General features: G+C 36.1%; 1 protein-coding gene across 1 annotated transcript; it reads right to left on the reverse strand.

Moving 5' to 3' along the window:
* Window positions 1–220: 220 nt before the first annotated feature.
* Window positions 221–16694, reverse strand: LOC118760879 (cytochrome P450 2B1-like). The gene is made up of 3 exons (XM_036498479.1): window positions 16685–16694; window positions 13386–13860; window positions 221–307 (listed from the first exon to the last, which is right to left on the reverse strand). The coding sequence occupies exons 2-3, from the start codon at window positions 13750–13752 to the stop codon at window positions 237–239; spliced, it is 438 nt and encodes a 145-aa protein (XP_036354372.1). The 5' UTR covers window positions 13753–13860; window positions 16685–16694; the 3' UTR covers window positions 221–236.
* Between the last annotated feature and the right edge of the window lie 2179 nt (window positions 16695–18873).

The following is an 18873-nucleotide window of genomic DNA, read 5'->3' on the forward strand; positions in this document are numbered from 1 at the left end:
TTGGGAAGCAAACTTCTTACCACACAACTAACGCAAACACAAACATACACACCCATATATTTCTGGATCTGTACTGCTACTCACCTTTTACCAAATATGATATTGTATATGACACTCGAAGTGAAGAGTGGCAACTGTTTATTTAAGGAGAAAACGGTTTACCATTTTGAATTGAAAAGTTTCGCCTAATCTCTGGGTTTTAAAGATATCTTTTCTTCTAGAACTCTTTCCTACTCCTAGATCCCGAAGTGCTGACATGGTAAACTTTCTCTGGTCTTTCCATTGTTTTCCAGAACTAAGAAGATACCTGAAACAATTAAGGTAAAATAAACTTTTCAAACGTAATTTTGGTTTGAAATATTAAAACTAAGAATATTTGAAAATATAGAAACAATATCGAGATATTAAACATTTAGAGATTGTTTTGAATTCTTTGTTACGCATAGAATTCCTCAATGCATATATACATATATATACATATATATATGTACATATATAAATATAAATATATATATTATATATATATATATATATATATATATATTATATATGTACATATATATATGTATATATTATATATATATATATATATATATATATATATATATATATATATATCTATATATATATATAATATATTATATATATTATATATATATATATATACATATATATATTGTTATATTTCGGAATGGTCATTTTGCCAGTTTAGCCAATAAAAACACACGCACTATATATTTGTGTTATTTTGCTTCAGTGTTATTTATTTTTTTACATTAATCTTAATCTTATTTCGCCCCGAGTTCTTTCGTCACACTCCTGTGACCGCATCAGTGGTCCTTTGTTTTTCTTCTTTCTTATTTGTGTCTCCCTTACTAACCGTCAGCCATTTTGTATTTCTATTGTATGTCTTCATTTGCGCATGCTTTTATCTCTATGTGCGTTTATGTTTATTTAGTGTGTGTATGTGGGGGGACGCCTGTAATATTTGTATTTTCCGTTTATATATGTTCATGTAATTTGTATTTTGTATTTGTTTTTGTTGTTTTTGTTTATTCTTATTTTGTACATGTGTTTACATCCACTTATTATTATCATTACATATGCTTGTATGTATAACAACAATACTAGTAATAACAATAATAAATCGAATCGAAAAAAAATTATAAATTAAAAAAATATATAATATATACATACATATATATATATATATATATATTATATAATATATATATATATATATATATATATATATATATATATATATTATATATATATATATATATATATATATATATATATATATATATATACATATATATATAGTTTGTTTATTTCTATTAGTTTATTTATCTGTGTATTTATTATGTTTCAGGATCCTCTATCGTCATATGTTGTGGTGTGTGTGTTAGTGCTCCATTCTAGCTTTCTATTCAGGCTAGGTTTATTTTCTATTATGTGTGTAGCTTCTGTAATTTGTCTAATTGTTGCATCAGATCTATGTGTGGATAATATTTTAATTTCTATGTTATTGATTGACCCCCGTGTTGCTGTTCGGCGTGTTGGTACAGAATCGATGAGCTTTTACCTTCCTTGAGTTGTCTCGAATGCACATTTACCCTCTGGTATTTATGGCTATCATACCAAGAGTTGCCCTTCCCTATTTTCTTTTTTGTCCTTTCTATACTGTTCCATGACTTGTTCCTATAGAGTGGGCAAATCCCATTCCTATCCTTACATAATATATTATTAAATTTCTTAATGGCTCCTTTGTATACTCTGATCCTTTCTTTATGGCTGTACCTGAGAACTGCATGCGGTGAATGAAATATTGTATGTGTCTCTTTAACTCTGTAGGCTCGCACATGCGTGACACATTTCTCATTATTCTGACGAGGTCTGCCATCAAAATATTGAATTTGGCATTGTCCACAATGGCTGAGTTCCGGTGGATCAAGTATTTTGAGGCCATAGGTTTGGCATAGTAGAATGAAGGATTTGGGTTTTATTATACACAATTTCTAGCCAGAGTTCGGTGTCTAGTACTGGTAGTCTATGGTTGGGGTGTTTAGTGGGGTAGTCTATTGTGACCTTAATACTCTGGTGGATGGAGTTAGCTATTTGCTGGATGCTCTCCATAGTATTAGTTTCTATTACTATATCAACATTACTCTCTTGTGGAGGTGCCTTTACCACTATGTTGATATCATCAACATAGCGAGAGTACATGTTTACGAGTATGGAGTTCTGTGTTAGGCGTTCTTAAGCCTTCTGTCCCACCCATACCATGAAAAGGTTGGCCACATCACCAGCGATACTAACGCCGATGGCTGCTCCCTCGTCCTGGGCATATATTTTATTATTAAACTTAACGTGTGGCCTTTTAGGGTAACTCTTATACTAGCTCCTAGTGCATGTGCGATCATTTTCTTATCTGATGGACATTTGCGGGGCTCCGTATGGCTCTGGTCCATCCGCGCCATCTTTCTATATGTTGTCTCCTAGCATAGAAGTAATTGTGGGCGTCTAATTCTTAAACATCTACTGGGGCAGAAACTACTAAGATTATGTTTATCTAAGTATTCATTATTACATGTCAGTCTAAGTAGGAAGGCCCAGTTCTTCTGTGTTGACATTACAGAACTCCACCTGGCTCTCATTGATCATCTCCACGCACTTCTCCACCCCAAAATCTACGTCGATTGATGGGTATAGGGATACCACATCCATGCTACCCACCATACATCCTGTCAGGTCACAAGTGCTGTTACAGTCATCGATCCTGCTGAGGAGATCTTCTGTGCTGTCACAAACATCAGGTGACATCCGGATTATAGGGCGTATGATCATTGAGAGGAAGTAGGAGATTCTGTAATTGCTAGCGATATTCGCTCCACAGACTGGTCTTGTTGGTGGTCCTGCTATAGGTCAGTAATTACTTTGGTCCTTGCGAAGTCCATACAGTGCCGGGATATCATTGTTCCAGGCTTGGAAATTATTTGCTGTACGTTTCTGGGGTCCAGAACAATTGTCCACATCATCATGTGGGCGTTGAGGACCTTTTCTCTCTCCTCATGTGCCTCTACAGTTGTTATTTTTGTATTGGCGATATGAGGTTGCATTGCCTGGATGTAGTTCGGTAAGCTGTCTATTGACATCCTGCCGGACTTATCTGTGGGAAGGCATACCACATCTCCGTTCCTCGTGCGCTGAATGAGCTTATGTAGGCCACATGCAGGTTTAATCCCGAGTTGTTGGGCCTCTGTCTCTTAGTGTATAATCCTAAAATCTGTGTAAGTTTGGTCCTAGCTATAGTGAACTGTGCTTCCATGTGGTCATTAGTATGTCTTGGGATGTAGACTCTTTTGTTGAAGGGTAATGTTGTTGGATAAATCCGGCTGAATAAGATTAAGATTAATGTAAAAATAAATAACACTGAAGCAAAATAACACCAAATATATAGTGCGTGTGTTTTATTGGCTAAACTGGCAAAATGACCATTCCGAAATATAACATATCTGTTTCAACACACGACTTCACATAAAAAATCTTGCACAACAAATATTTAAAGGTATATATATATATATAATATATATATATATATATATATATATATATATATATACATACATACACACACACACAACACACACACACACACCACACACAATATATATATATATATATATATATATATATATATAGCAATAATAATTCTCTAAACGAGATATAGACAGTAACTGCTCCATAACATAAGGGACATTAGCCATTTGAATGTGGCTAGGGACAGGCAGGGGCGGTGGGGTTTTACTGATGCATTTAGCCCTAGGCGATCATCAACGTCACACAGATAGGCTGACACCATCACGGTCTCCTCTATCCTGCAAAGGGAGATCATTCCCCGAAGAAGCGGATGCCACATACGGACCTAGTTTCAAGGTATTTGCCTATCATCAACGTATGGCAGCACCGCTCCTCGACGAACAACTTCCTGTGCAGGATTTTTATATAGATTTTCACGTAAATACATTTACTGATTTCGAAAATCTGTTCGCACAGCAATAATAATTCTCTAAACGAGATATAGACAGTAACTGCTCCATAACATAGGGACATTAGCCATTTGAATGTGGCTAGGGACAGGGCAGGGCGGTGGGGGTGTTACTGATGCATTTAGCCCCAGCGATCATCAACGTCACCAGATAGGCTGACACCATCACGGTGTCCTCTATCATGCAAAGGAGATCATTCCCCGAAGAAGCGGATGCCCATACGGACCTCGGTTTCAAGGTATTTGCCTATCATCAACGTATGGCAGGCACCGCTCCTCGACGAACAACTTCCTGTGCAGGATATTTTATTATAGATTTTCACGTAAATACATTTACTGATTTCGAAAATCTGTTCGACAGCAATAATAATTCTCTAAACGAGATATAGACAGTAACTGTTCCATAACATAAGGGACATTAGCCATTTGAATGTGGCTAGGGACAGGGCAGGGCGGTGGGGGTGTTACTGATGCATTTATATATATATATATATATATATATATATATATATATATATATTATATATAATATATATATATACAAATTAAATTAGAGATAAAACCACTATTAGGCAATTCAAACAGTAAAAGACATAAACCAAAACAGAAATAAAAATAATTAATATAATATACAAAATACAAAATTAAAATTTAATTATCTAAATTTAAATTAAAAATTTTTAATTCTTAATTTATATTTATAAATTTTTATATATATATATTTATATTATTATTATTTATTTATTTATTTAATTATTAAAAATATAAATATATAACTATCAAATGTATTAAAGTTTAATATAAGATAAAAAGTATATATATATATATATCTTTATATATATATATATATATATATATATATATATATATAATATATAATATAATATTTATATATGTATATATATATATATATATATATATATATATATATATATATATATAATATATATATATATGTGTATATATATATATATATATATGTGTGTGTGTGTGTGTGTGAAAGAATAAGTTCAAGCAGAACAATTCAAAAGTTTTGGGAGAGTCCAAAAGATATATTTCTAATAATTTTCATCATATCAGAATGATATCCTGCTAAAGCAAGAAATTAAATATGAAAATAACAAGTAGAGTTTTTTAGAGGCATGTATAAGATAAAATCATATATAAAACAGTACAAACAATTAGAAAAAAGAAACCTATACCATATGTTCGAATGGGCGACTCACCTAATACAAACCACCATAGCAATAAGGAAAGCAAGAATATCATCATTTGGATTATAATTCCTTTTGCTAAGCATTGAAGGTCAGATATATTAGATCCATTATTAAATAAAATAAAATAAAAAAAAACTCTAGATATGCTAATATATTCAATAACAAAATTATCAGATTTGGTTTTTCTGTAGCTGTAAACCTATTTAAGATTATTTCCACTTTTAACATGAGAAAATTAAACAATTTCTACGATGGAAAAACCCACTCTACTACACATACTAACCTCAATAATTCCAATAACTCCATATCTATTAACAACGACTATCATAATCACATAACCCCAATTTCCCTTAATGCATATAGGCATTACAATAGACTTTCCAATATTAGTCCTAATTGTAACTGTAGACACCCAAATACCTGTGGGGTAAAAGGTAACTGTAAAAAGAAAAATGTAGTATACCAAGCTACTATTACAACCCATAATCTCTCTAAGTTTAATTATATAGGTTGTACACAGAACATATTTAAATTGAGCTTCAGTAACCATAAGTCACCTTTTAATGACCCTCGGAAAGAAAATAGTACCGGTCTATCAAAAATGGTTTGGCAAATGAAAAGAGATAACATAGATAACACAATTTCTTGGAAGATTATTTCTTCTGCTCCTTCTTATAGGATTAGCAATAGGACATGTCTTTTATGCCTAAAAGAATATTATAAAATCATGAAAATGAATAATTCTCTCTTAAATTCGAGAGATGAGTGAGATTGTTCTTGTAAACATGTCTAAATTTCTTTTTATTAACCTTAAATAGGTCTTTTTCTCCACAACCACTTTCTTCATATTGGTTCTTATTCTACTCATTGCCTCTCCCTAATTCTTCATATAATACCCCCAATTTACATATCTACTACACACACACACACATATATATATATGTATATGAGTATATATATATATGTATATGTCAATGTATATATGTGTTTGTGTGTGTATATATATGTGTATGTGCGTGTATATATATATATATATATATATATATATATATATATATATATACGCATATTTGTATATATATGTAAATATGTGTGTATGTATGTGTATATGGTGGTGGTGAGATCTCGAATAACCCAATTTCTGGAAAGCAACAGACGGCTGATCTCCAACCAACATGGGTTCCGTAATGGAAGGGACTGCCTAACGCAGCTCCTGCATCACTTTGAGGACATTTTGAGAGCTTTGGGAGAGGGCTCCAACACCGATGTCATCTACCTTGATTTCAGTAAGGCCTTCGACAGGGTTGATCACAAGATCCTATTGAAAAAACTATCCAACATTGGTGTCTCTGGAAATTTACTGAAATGGATCAAGTCTTTCCTGACAGACAGATCTCAACATGTTGTAGTTGAAGGGGTAAAATCAAGTCCAGCCAAAGTCAGTAGTGGCGTTCCGCAAGGCACTGTGCTGGGCCACTTCTTTTCATCATTTACATTAATGACATTAATGACATCATCAAGCACAGCAACATAAAATCTTTGCAGATGACTCCAAGCTACAGAAGGTCATAAATGAGGCGAGTGACCGGACATGCCTCAGTCAGATCTACTGGCTGTTATCCAATGGGCAGAAAAAACAATATGCTGCTGAACGGGGATAAATTTGAGCTAATCCACTTTGGAAAAGAGGATGCCCTGAAACTCCCATACTCCCTTCCTTCAGGTGAAACTCTCGCGGCGTCCAACACCATCAGAGTCTTGGGAGTAATTGTGGACAACAACATAAGCTGGGCCACTCATATAAACACCAAGTTGACATGGCCCGCAGAATGTGTTCCTGGATTCTCAGAACTTTCCAGTCGAGAGATATCCACACCATTATCCTTCTCTTCTCCACTTTTGCCCGACCCCACCTTGAATACTGTTGTCCACTGTGGTCTCCCCACACAATACAGGTATCATAAAAGTTGAAGCACCTCAAAGGGCAATCACAAAAAAGATAGATGGCATGACAGGCCTCGACTATTGGGGTCGACTAGAAAAGCTAAAACTCTATTCTCTCCAACGTCGTCGTGAGCGCTACATCATCTGTATGATGTGGAAAATTTCCATCATATCGCCCAAATGATGTTGGCATCACCTTTAAGGTACATCCAAGGCTTGGGCCCCGTGCCATCCGCCAAAACAAAAATCGCACTCTCATCTCATAACAACAATACGGCACAATTATTTCACCTCAATTGGCCCCGCTCTCTTTAACATTACACCAAAACCACACATAAAACAGAAACTGACCCTATAGGGTTCAAGAAGTCTTTGGACAGATTCCTTCAAGAAATCCCGGATAAACCCCCTACACCCGGATATGTCTCTGAAACAATAACTCTCTACTTGAGTGGGCCATAGTGCCCAAATTCTGACTTGAAAGACTTCGCCAGGTGGTGCTATTAAGTTAGACATGGCCTGGGCCAATAATGGCCGAAACCTATCAAAGTATCAAAGTATCAAAGTATATGCATGTGTATGTATGTATGTATGTATGTATGTGCGTATATATGTATGTATGCACATATATGTGTAAATATGCGTATATGTATGTATGTAAGTGTCCATGCATATATATGTCTATGTGCGTATTTATATATGTATGTGTATACGTGTGCATGTGTGTGTATGTATATATATATGAGTGTGTATATATGTATGTATATATGTATGTATATATGTATATGTATGTGTATATGTTTGCATATCTGTATCCATATGTGTATGCATGTATACATATGTATGTGTGTATATATATATTTGTGTATGTATATATATATATATATATATATATATATATGTGTGTGTGTATATGTATATATATTTGTGTATGTATGTATATGTATATATATATATATATATATATATAATATATATATATTGATATATATTGTTACTATTATTTTTCATATACCTATGTGAGTATTTTTTTTCCTGTACATACATCCATATATTTCTTGTGTGTAGTTCGTATGTATGTTGACAATAAATTTATACAATAATCCATAAATTCAAAATAAGAGGTCGTGAATAAAAAGGAAAAGAAATAAACAAGTAAAAGTGAACAGATAAAGTATATAAGATAACCTATCTTTGTGTCTTCAGAGTCGTATATCTGTTGAAAGATAGTGTCTGCATTAAAGTCGTTTTGGTCGCCGTGACGGTACAACTTACCTGTTTAGTAACATCACACTGCTGTCTGTAGCCAAGAATTGTTGGAGATTTACGGCACCGATTAATTTAGTAACAGGCTGCTAGTGAAAATATTAACTATGTTTACCCATTTTGCCTTTCATCCTTTCGGGGGTCGATAAAGGGACTACAAATTGAACACTGGGGTCGATGTAATCGACTTACCCTCCTCCCAGAAAGTGCTGACCTTGTGCCAAAATTTGAAACCATTATGATTATTATTATTATTATCATTATTATTCAGTAGTTTTATTTTTATAGCGTGCTTTCACTTCACTACCGAGCGCAGCTCTGTGTGCCTTGGGTATGTGCTGTGATTTGTTGTGATGCTCTGATGGTTATTGTATGGAAAGTGTTCTGCGTAGGATGTGAGCAGTGCCTAGTAGTGCAATTTTCTGTATGTTATATGTGTTTGTAAGTCCTGGTGTTCTTGTTATGTATTTGTCTGAATATTTTTTTATCATGCCTAATGCACCTACTATGATAGGAATTGTTTCTGTTTTCAGATTCCACATTCTAGTTACCTCTATTTCCAGGTTTTTGTATTTTGAGAGTTTCTCCATTTCTTTTAGAGACACGTTGTCATCTGCCGGTATTGATACATCAATTAGAAAGCATTTTTTTTCTTCATGATCTCTGACAACTATATCTGGTCTGTTGGCCTTAATTTCTCTATCTGTGTGTATCGGCATATCCCAGAGTATGGTTGCTTTCTCGTTTTCTGTGACCTTTTCTGGTGTGTGCCTATGCCATCTTTTTTTTGTTATTATTCCATAATGTTGGCATAGCTTCCAATGTATGTAGGTTCCAACTCTGTCATGTCTGTGAATATATTCCTTCTTAGCCAGGACTGGGCAGCTAGAGATAATATGATTTATTGTTTCTTGTCCATCTCCACATATTCTGCAGTTACTTGTAATATTTCTTTTCATTACATGTTTTTGGTAATTTCTGGTGGGGAGGCTTTGGTCTTGTGCTGCAATTAAAAATCCCTCTGTCTCTGCTTTGAGTCCTGAGCTTCTCAACCATTGCTGGGATTTTTCTTTGTCTATTTCTTTTGCGTTTAGTTTAGTGCAGGATTTACCATGAAGGGGCTTTTCTTGCCATCGTTTTATCATGGCTCGTTGCTGTTTAATTTTTGGTTGGATTTCATTTGTTTTATAGCTTTTGTTGTTTCTTCATCATCTTCTTCTTTGTGTTTATTAGGTGGTATGATTTCTTGTTTGTATTTGTCAGCTTCCTTAAATACTGAGAACAGTTTTTTGTTTTGCTCGTGTTTTGCTGCTATCTGGATCAGTTTTCCTTCCTTCTGAAGTAGGTATTTTTGCAGTCCTATGGTGGTTATTTTATAGTAGTTTTCCAGCTGTATAAGGCCTCTTCCACCTTCTATACGTTGTATATGTAGTCTTTCTATGTCAGATTTTGGGTGATGCATCCTAGATCCTGTCAGTGTTTTTCTTGTTTTCCTATCTATTTTGGACAGTTCATTTCGTGTCCAGTTAAGGATATTGTAGCTGTAACTTATAACTGGGACAGCTAAAGTGTTGATACCTATTATCTTGTTTTTAGCATTGAGCTCTGTTTTTAGTATTGATCTAACTCGTCTATAATATTCTTTTTTTATTTTCTCTTTCATTCGTGTGTGTTGTGTCTTATCTAGTTCATGGATTCCTAAGTATTTGTAAGTTTGGCTTTGGTCTAATTCTTTTATTTCATTGGTTTTATCTAGTGTGATGTTGTTACTCTTAACTAGTTTTCCTCTTTTCATGGTTACTTTGGCGCATTTTTCTAATCCAAATTTCATATCTATTTCTTTGGTAAATCCATGAACTGTCTTTAATAGTGTTTCCAGCTGTTTGTCATTTGCAGCGTATAGTTTTAGGTCATCCATATATAAAAGGTGGCTGATCGTTTTGCCGTAACATTTATATCCGCATCCAGTTCTATTTAGCATATCAGATAGAGGTGACAGTGCCAAGCAGAAAAGGAGTGGAGAGAGCGTGTCTCCCTGGAATATTCCTCTTCTAATGGGGATGTCTTTGGTTTTCATGAGTCCCTCCTTTGTTTGGAGGTGTAGGACTGTTTGGCATTTATTCATAGAGTGCTCTATGAATTTTATGATTATTGGTGCTACTTTGTTAATGGCTAGTGTTTCGAGGATCCATGTGTGGGGGATGCTATCAAACGCCTTTTTGTAGTCAATCCAGGCCATACTGAGGCCTTTCTTCTTTCTGTAGCTGTCTTCAGTTACGGCTTTATTAATCATTAGCTGATCTTTACAGCCATATGAGCCCTTGCGGCATCCTTTCTGCTCTTCTGGGAACAGTTTGTTTTCGTCCAGGTGCTTGTTCAGCCTTTGTGATATCACTGCAGTAAATGCCTTGAACATAGTAGGGAGGCAGGTTATTGGTCTGTAGTTTTCTGGTTTTGTTGTTTCATTTGATTTGGGAATTAAGATGGTTTTCCCCTTCGTGAGCCATTCAGGCATTGTCTCTGGCTCTGCTAGTATGCTGTTAAAGTTTTCAGCCAGCTTTTTGTGCATTCCTGTTAGATATTTCAACCAGAAGTTGGGGATCTTGTCATGCCCAGGTGCCTTCCAGTTGCTTAGTTTTTGCAGTGCCTGGGTGACCTCTTCAGTTGTTATGGGGGTCCAAAGTTGTTCAGATGCCGAGTTTGTTATTTTCATACTCCTTGTTTTTGGCTGTTCGTTCGCCGACCATATTTCTCTCCAGAATTCCTCCAATTCTTCTGTCGTTGGTGCTGCAGTGACTTCTATTTTATTTTTGCCCAGTTCTTGGTAGAACTTTTTGGGGTCGGAGTTGAACTTTTTGTTCTGTTCAAAGAAGCGTTGGCGTTTCTCGTACCGGCGGATCCTTTGAGCTTTGGCAAGGATATCTTGCTTCAGCTTTTCTTTTATCTCATGCAAATCTTTTTCTGTGATGTTATATTTGCGGAGCATTTTTGTTCTCTTTTTTTTGCTCAGTAGCGTTGCTTGTTTGCTTATTTCATTAAGAATCGACAGGTCTTTTCTAATTTTTTTTATTTTGTTTTGGATGTTATTTATCTTTCTTCTTCTTGTTTTGGATGTTATTTATCCTTCTTCTTCTTCTTCTTCTTCTTCTTCTTCTTCTTCTTCTTCTTCTTCTTCTTCTTCTTCTTCTTCTTCTTCTTCTTCTTCTTCTTCTTCTTCTTCTTTTTCTTCTTCTTCTTATTCTTCTTTTTCTTCTTCTTCTTCCTCAACACAGCGTAGGTAAAAATGCACCGGAGTCTTTAGTCGTCTATCTATTCACAACAATGAAATCAGACAGGTAATACTTTCCTTAAGATGTGCGCTGAGCCCAATAAGGCTGCTTTTTGCAAGACATCAATCTTGCATGTGATTTCCAGTTGCCTTCAGAAGACTTGAAGTTTCAATAGGATTGAGCCCAACGCTCCACTCATCACTGCTGGTATCATTTTACATTATCCTTTCGCATTCCATACAGTTTGCCATTTCCACTTCAATTCGGAGTATTTGATGATTTTTTTCAACCTTTTTACTCACATCATTCATGTAATTTGGCATGGCTGCATCAATGATCTGACAGTATTTGTCTCTCTTATTCAATACGATAATATCCAGCTGACGGTGTTCGGTTACACGATCCGTCTGAAAACCATAGTCCCAGAATATCATTAATTTTCCAGAGGACGAATTAGTATAGACCATTGTATAAGGAGTGAAAGGAGAACGCTTGCCGAGTATTTGATAAATAGTGACGAAGACCAGCTGCAATATGCCGCGAAAGATATAGGTGTCTTTGCAAATGAAGTGATGGGCAAGGAAGAGTTTAACCAAAGAGATGAGGAGAAGAGAAATGAAGACCTTCTTGAAATGAGAATGTGCGGACAGTTTGAAAGGAATACACAGGGCGTTAAGGATAATACTGCATCGTGGACATGGCTTGAGCGAGGTGGTTTGAAGTGTACCATCGCAAGCTGGATCATTCCTGCCCAAGACCAGGCTCTCGCTACCAACTCAGTGAAGTATAATATCTATAAAACTTTTGACACCCAGAAATGCAAACTCAGTGGAAAGAGTGTGGAAAATGTGAGCCACCTGGTAAGTGGATGAGAAAGCCTTACACAAAAAGAATGCAAGCGCCGCCACGACATTTATTATCCTTAACGTCCTGTGTATTCCGTTCAAACTGTCCATGCATTTTCATTTCAAGGTTTTTTATTTTCTCGTCTTTGAATTTCAAGCAATTCATTATCTAGTTCGTTAATTTTCCCTGCATGTGCACCCACCACAGTATCAGGGTTCACTCTATAACGTTTCTGTTCCTCATCTTTAACCGCCCCATCACCATTTCCCTGTTCCTCCTGTCTACTCTTCTCCCCGCTTTCAACTCCTACCTCTCTGTTTTCAACTCCGACCATCCTTTGTAGCCAATCCTCAGTGTCTCTCAGACTCTCACTAATCCGAGATATTCCAACTCCAGTTAAGTAACCCTTCCTCCTAATCTCTCTCACTTGGTTCATTAGTTTATTTGCTACTCCTATAAAGGTGGAAGCTATGCCGAAGCGATTGACAGTGGGCACTGCTCCGGCCCATTACGTTCTGAATTCAAATTTTGATTTAAAATCGCGAAAGGAGTAAGTCGATTAAATTGACACCGGTGTTCAACTGGTAGTTATTTTATGGAACCCGAAAGAATGAAAGGAAAATCGGCCCCAGCGGCTTTTGAAATCAAAGTTCAAATATTAACGTGTAAATTGGTGCTGCAGAATGGTTGCAATCCAAGACATATGTATATCTATTTGTCTGTTTGTCTGTCTGTCTGTCTACATACATATGAGCACATGAATACATTAATTAAAATAAATTAATGACTTACCTTTGTTTCGGAATACTTTATCTAAAGCATAGAGTGAACTCCTTCCATTCAGATGTTGTCCTTTTTTTACTAGTCCTTCCAAAATCGTTTCAGTTTTACATACAAACACGTAGTTATATGGTCCAATTTTGAGTTTAAAAATATCGCCATATTGTTTTCTGAGCTCTTTCAACATTGAATAAAAATCGGTAATGGAAAGGACGTGAAGTAGATTTCCAATTATTGGAAGAGCTCTAGGACCCGGTGGTAAATTGTAGTTAGATTTTGGTGGTGTCATAAACCATCGTATAATCAGTAAAATGACTAATCCAAATAACAAACTTTGGACACTAACATTCTCTGTAAAAAGTAATGATGAAAAATCCATAGTAGCGGTTATTGTTGCAATAATGTCTTAAGTACAACTGATTATGTTTTTCTCAACCAAGGTTTCTTAAACAAATGCCGTTAAACTCCAGTATGTAATTATACACGTCTATTAAATAGGTTAACTTTAGTAATGCATATATTATGTAATAGCTGTAAACAACCCGATAATAACCTTGAGTTAACTAATGCTTATGTTTGCATTACTGATAACAGCACATTATATGTATTTAGTTACATCGCTATAAAAAGATTGTATTGAATCCAAAACAATATTTTGTAACTTATTTGTTTTATTCGTCGATTTACAACAAAAGCTGCCTAATTTTCGAAGTAGAATCCATTGTGTTGCAGCGTCTGAAGCCACTTTTCTGTCAGTTCTTCGATCGAACGCTGATACCAGTTCTTGTCCTTCGAGGTGAAGAACTTCACTGGGGCTTCCACCTCCTCTCTGTTGATGAAGCATCGCAAGCGCAGGAAGTAGGACCATGTATCAGACCGATAATAATCCGAGGGAGCTGAGTCCAGACTATATACTGGGCGTGGCACCAGTTCGATTCCCTCAAATTCCTGGAGTTTATTCTCGGTCGTTCGAGCGGTATGAGCTTTTGCTGGCAGAAACGTTAGCACGCCGGGCGAAATGCGTAGCCGTATTTCGTCTGCCGTTACGTTCTGAGTTCAAATTCCGCCGAGGTCGACTTTGCCTTTCATCCTTTCGAGGTCGATAAATTAAGTACCAGTTATGCACTGGTGTCGATGTAATCGATTTAATTCGTTTGTCTGTCCTTGTTTGTCCCCTCTGTGTTTAGCCCCTTGTGGGTAGTAAAGAAATAGGTATGAACTCTTGCGTTGTTTTGCTGCAGATAAAATCGCTTTCTGTTAACCAATGCCAGGTATTTTTGCCGTACAATGGCATACACCTGTTCAAATTGTTCCGAGTACAGGTTGGCATCGATGGTTCGATCGTGTGGAACGAACACGCAGTGAATTATTCCCTCATAATTACACAAAACACTTGGCGACAGTTTCCAGAAACTAGCCCTTGCTTTACTACTGCCTGTGCACGTTAGGATGGTGGAAAAATATCTCCCTTGGATTATTACTTGTTCCGATCTATGAAGGAGTTCTTTGCCTTGGCGGACAAGAACAACTATCAACCTGGGATCAAAGAAATGGCAGAAAGGTGACTCCAGACGGTGCAACACGATGGCAAAATATTGCAAAACTTTTGACTCAACACAATATTATCTCCATATTTCTCGTCTTGGAACTACACAAAAATAAAACAAGATTATTATTGCCGGAGCTATACAACAACACTCTCACTAACTTACCGGTTATTAGTAGATTTGGTAGATCTAGTATCTAACCACGTATCGTGATAGAATATACTTTGATCCTCGTATTTTCAATGCGTCCGTATTAACCGCTTTGAATGAATCACTTCTTATTTGGTAACTGTGTACATGTTCTATTGGAACAGTATTATACAATGGTCAAATTTTGTGGACGTCTATGTGATTAAAGTCGCTCGAATGTTTAAAATACTTTACAGGTTCGACATGTTAAATTAGAAAAATGAGAGCGAATGGCAGTAATATAGTTACATATCATTTACCAGGTTTGAGCCAAAAGTTTTTTCGTATTTTCATTATGATTTTTGGTTATTTGTACATAATTTGTACAAATAGCCAACAATCTATTTCTTTATTACCCACAAGGGGCTAAACACAGCGGGGACAAACAAGGACAGACAAACGGATTAAGTAGATTATATCGACACCAGGTTGAGTCAAAAGCTCTTTTTCCGCATTTTCCCTGAATATTTTTGGTTATTTGTACATTATTTGTACAAATAGCCAAATTTAGTGTCAAAAGAACTCAATGATGTGGAAATCCCAGGAAATGGCACAAAAGTGGTTCAGATGTGTCAAGGTAACTGTCATCAGCCTCGAAGACAAACCAAGGTCAGGGAGATATTCTGTTGCGAAAGATGAGGCCTTGCTTGAAAAGTTTGAACAATGGCCTAGCACTAGTATTCGTACATTGTCGGCAGAACTTGGTCCTTCAAAACATAATCAATCGTTGTTTCCGTAAGCTCGGCTTTGGGAACAAACATTGTCAACAAAATACTCATAAACTAGCCAACGACCAGGGCTCAGCGGCCGGAAAATCCTCGTGATGCCCGTTTTTGTTTCCGAATTGTAACTGGGAATGAAAATGGATGTTTCCATAATACCAATAAGGAAAATAAGTGACTTGGTTCTGTCCAGACTTCAAAACCTGTTGTCAAACAAGGGTCATTTGAACAAAAGGTCATGTTGTGTGTCTGTGGGAAGTTGGAGGGGTTGTTGCACTTCGAGCGTGTCCCAGATGGTCATACTGTAAACATTAACCTTTATGCATAACAACTTCAGCGAGTATATAATACTTTGAGAGCCTGCAATTCGATATTGGTCAATCGAAGACGTGCATTCCTGCAGTATGACAATGCCCCTGCATACACTACCAATAGGACAAGCGCAAACTTGAGAAAGTTGAGGGGTTGGAAATGCTGCATCACCCTATCTACAGTCCAGACCTTGCACCTTCAGATTACCCCTTTTCCGAGTCATGACTCATTTCTTGCATAGATGGTAGTTCAACAATGTGGATGAGGTTGGAAATTGGGTGTAGGGAGTTTTTAGCCTCTAAACTAGTCAAATGGTATAAGCCTCATTCTCGGGTAATGACGGATAGTTCGTCCCATATTAAGTTCAACATCACTGACGACTATCAGCTGTCGGTTTATTATCTTACTTTCTTAATATCACATGCAACGTAGGAACGAGCTAAATTTGACCTGATAGTACGACCTGTCTGAAGGTAACACTGACTAATCACTATGATTATTAGATAGAACGTTATCTATATCTGTAAAACTGTCCTTGGACGAAAATTACATGCACGTTATCTATATCTGTAAAACTGTCCTTTGACGAAAATTGTAAGCACATTTTGCTTTGACGGTTAATGGCGGCCAAACCGAGGCAAGGATCGAGCTGAAAATTGGCAGGGATACTAAATGAGGATGAGACCTGGGATGGTTAACATTCGCAAGCTATAAAGATGTGGTTGCTATAGCAAAAAGATTGATTTTTTTATCGATTCAAGGGGGCCCAGAGCCCCTCTAGGTTTGTGCGATTGGCTTTTAATGCCCAATGGCATGCACTGCAGGCTGTTGTCCTCAATAAACATACATCTTGTCGCGAAATTCCGGCAACTAGGAAACGATTTTTCATTGTGAATAAACGAGTGCTTTTTACCCTCATTTTCTTTTTAATCTTTTTATAAAAGTGAAAAGATTTCGTCTAATTATTTCTGCAGTCCACTTACGATGGTGATTCAGTTGACTAGGAAAACTATAATGAAGAATATCCAATACCAAACTATCTTAATCTACATATTGAAACTGCATTAAACTTTAGCAAGCTTACCTTTACCTATTCTGAGTTACTTGAACGGCGATGTTCCCTTCCCTCTCTTCTGATTATGGATACCTTTTTTTTTTACCTTTGATACCGTTGTTTCACTTTAAGGATACTTCTTTACCCAGCCATTATGATATTTCGACTGCTGTCCACTGTTTCAAATAGGCTTTAGCATTGTCATTCAGGCCTTTCTTAAACACTCACATATGATTCGTCCCAAAGAATCAACCTTTAAATAAGAGTTTTTCTTCCACTAGCGAACGCTATACATGTCTTTCAGGAAGCCCCGTACCAATTTAACTTTATGCAGCATTCGCTGTTAGTTTATGTGCACGATATGTGGGAAGATAGAATAAAGGGGGTTTTTAATTAGCTTATCTCTCCGAAAAAATAGCTCCCTTTGCTGTTGAAAAAAATAAACTCGCAGAGGGAAAGTTTCAACATCTTCAATTTCCTTACATCATTTATGTGGATGTTTCTGACAAGAAATTTCGCTTTCATGTAAAATATTTTGTAGTCATTATCCGTAATCTACTCCCAAAACACTTCAGTAGCTCTACTTTACATCGCTTGCAAACTTATATGTTCTAGGATAATCGAAGTGCAACGACCTCCACAATAACCAGCCTTCAATTTGATTTTCCATTCCTAGGTTAATCGGAAGCAATTTGCCATGCTACACATAAACCTTCCCGGTAGTTCAATTATTTGGTGAAAAAATACCACGAAAGCATCTTAAACCGTTTAAAGGACAGGTGCGTTTGCTAGTTTACTATAAATTATAAATGTTTTATTGGGAATTACGAGACGGATGTTCCATTATGGTATTATGGTGTTGTAAATAAATGTGGTTGGTGTATTTGGAAAATCAATAGACTAGGGCATAGCTAGTCAACAAAGGAACTTCTGTGTGGTTGGTCGACCTTCAAGAAATGACAGCTACAACTTCTGCAAGTCACTCAGATACTTCTTTTTCAGAAGAGGAAAGGCACTTTGGATAATGTCCTCCGAATCACTCTGTCCAAAAAGCAAAGCAAAAGAAAACAATATCCAAAGCAGATGGGATAATTAAGACTTAAAAAGCTTTTAACCATAGGTCTGCTCGAACAGGCACAACCTTGAAGCAAACCAGAAACAAATCATATACTACCAGTTTAATGTAAGAAAGACGCGGGGGGAATGTAACCCCTGTGGCTTCCTGCTTCTTCGATTAAATTGAAAGAAAAGGAGACAAACAATGGGCGCAGTGGGAAGAACTTGTATGATATGTTTGTTGTATCACAACTGATCTAAACATTGAATATTATCATCGTAATAATTTCATAATAGTTATTCATAGCTTTATTTTCGTTGAATTGTACAAAGGAGTATACCGCAATTAGCAAAATAGAGAAAGCCCTACATCGAGGAAATTACAATATCAAAGTTTTAAAGGAAAAGGTAAACATGACCACCACCATATTGCTCGAAGTTTTGTCTATTTCTAATCTCTATATATCACGATGCATACCTACAGATAGTGCTCATGATATATCAGTCTAGGTATATAACCATGTGTGTCAATTTAATAAACTCTATGGAGGAATACTAAAGAAAGGAAACATAGACAAATACAATAATTCACGATCGTTGAACTGTCAGTATTCTGCGAA

The sequence above is a fragment of the Octopus sinensis genome, unplaced genomic scaffold (genome assembly GCF_006345805.1).
Source record: "Octopus sinensis unplaced genomic scaffold, ASM634580v1 Contig01205, whole genome shotgun sequence".
In the NCBI taxonomy this organism is placed as follows: Eukaryota; Metazoa; Mollusca; class Cephalopoda; order Octopoda; family Octopodidae; genus Octopus; species Octopus sinensis.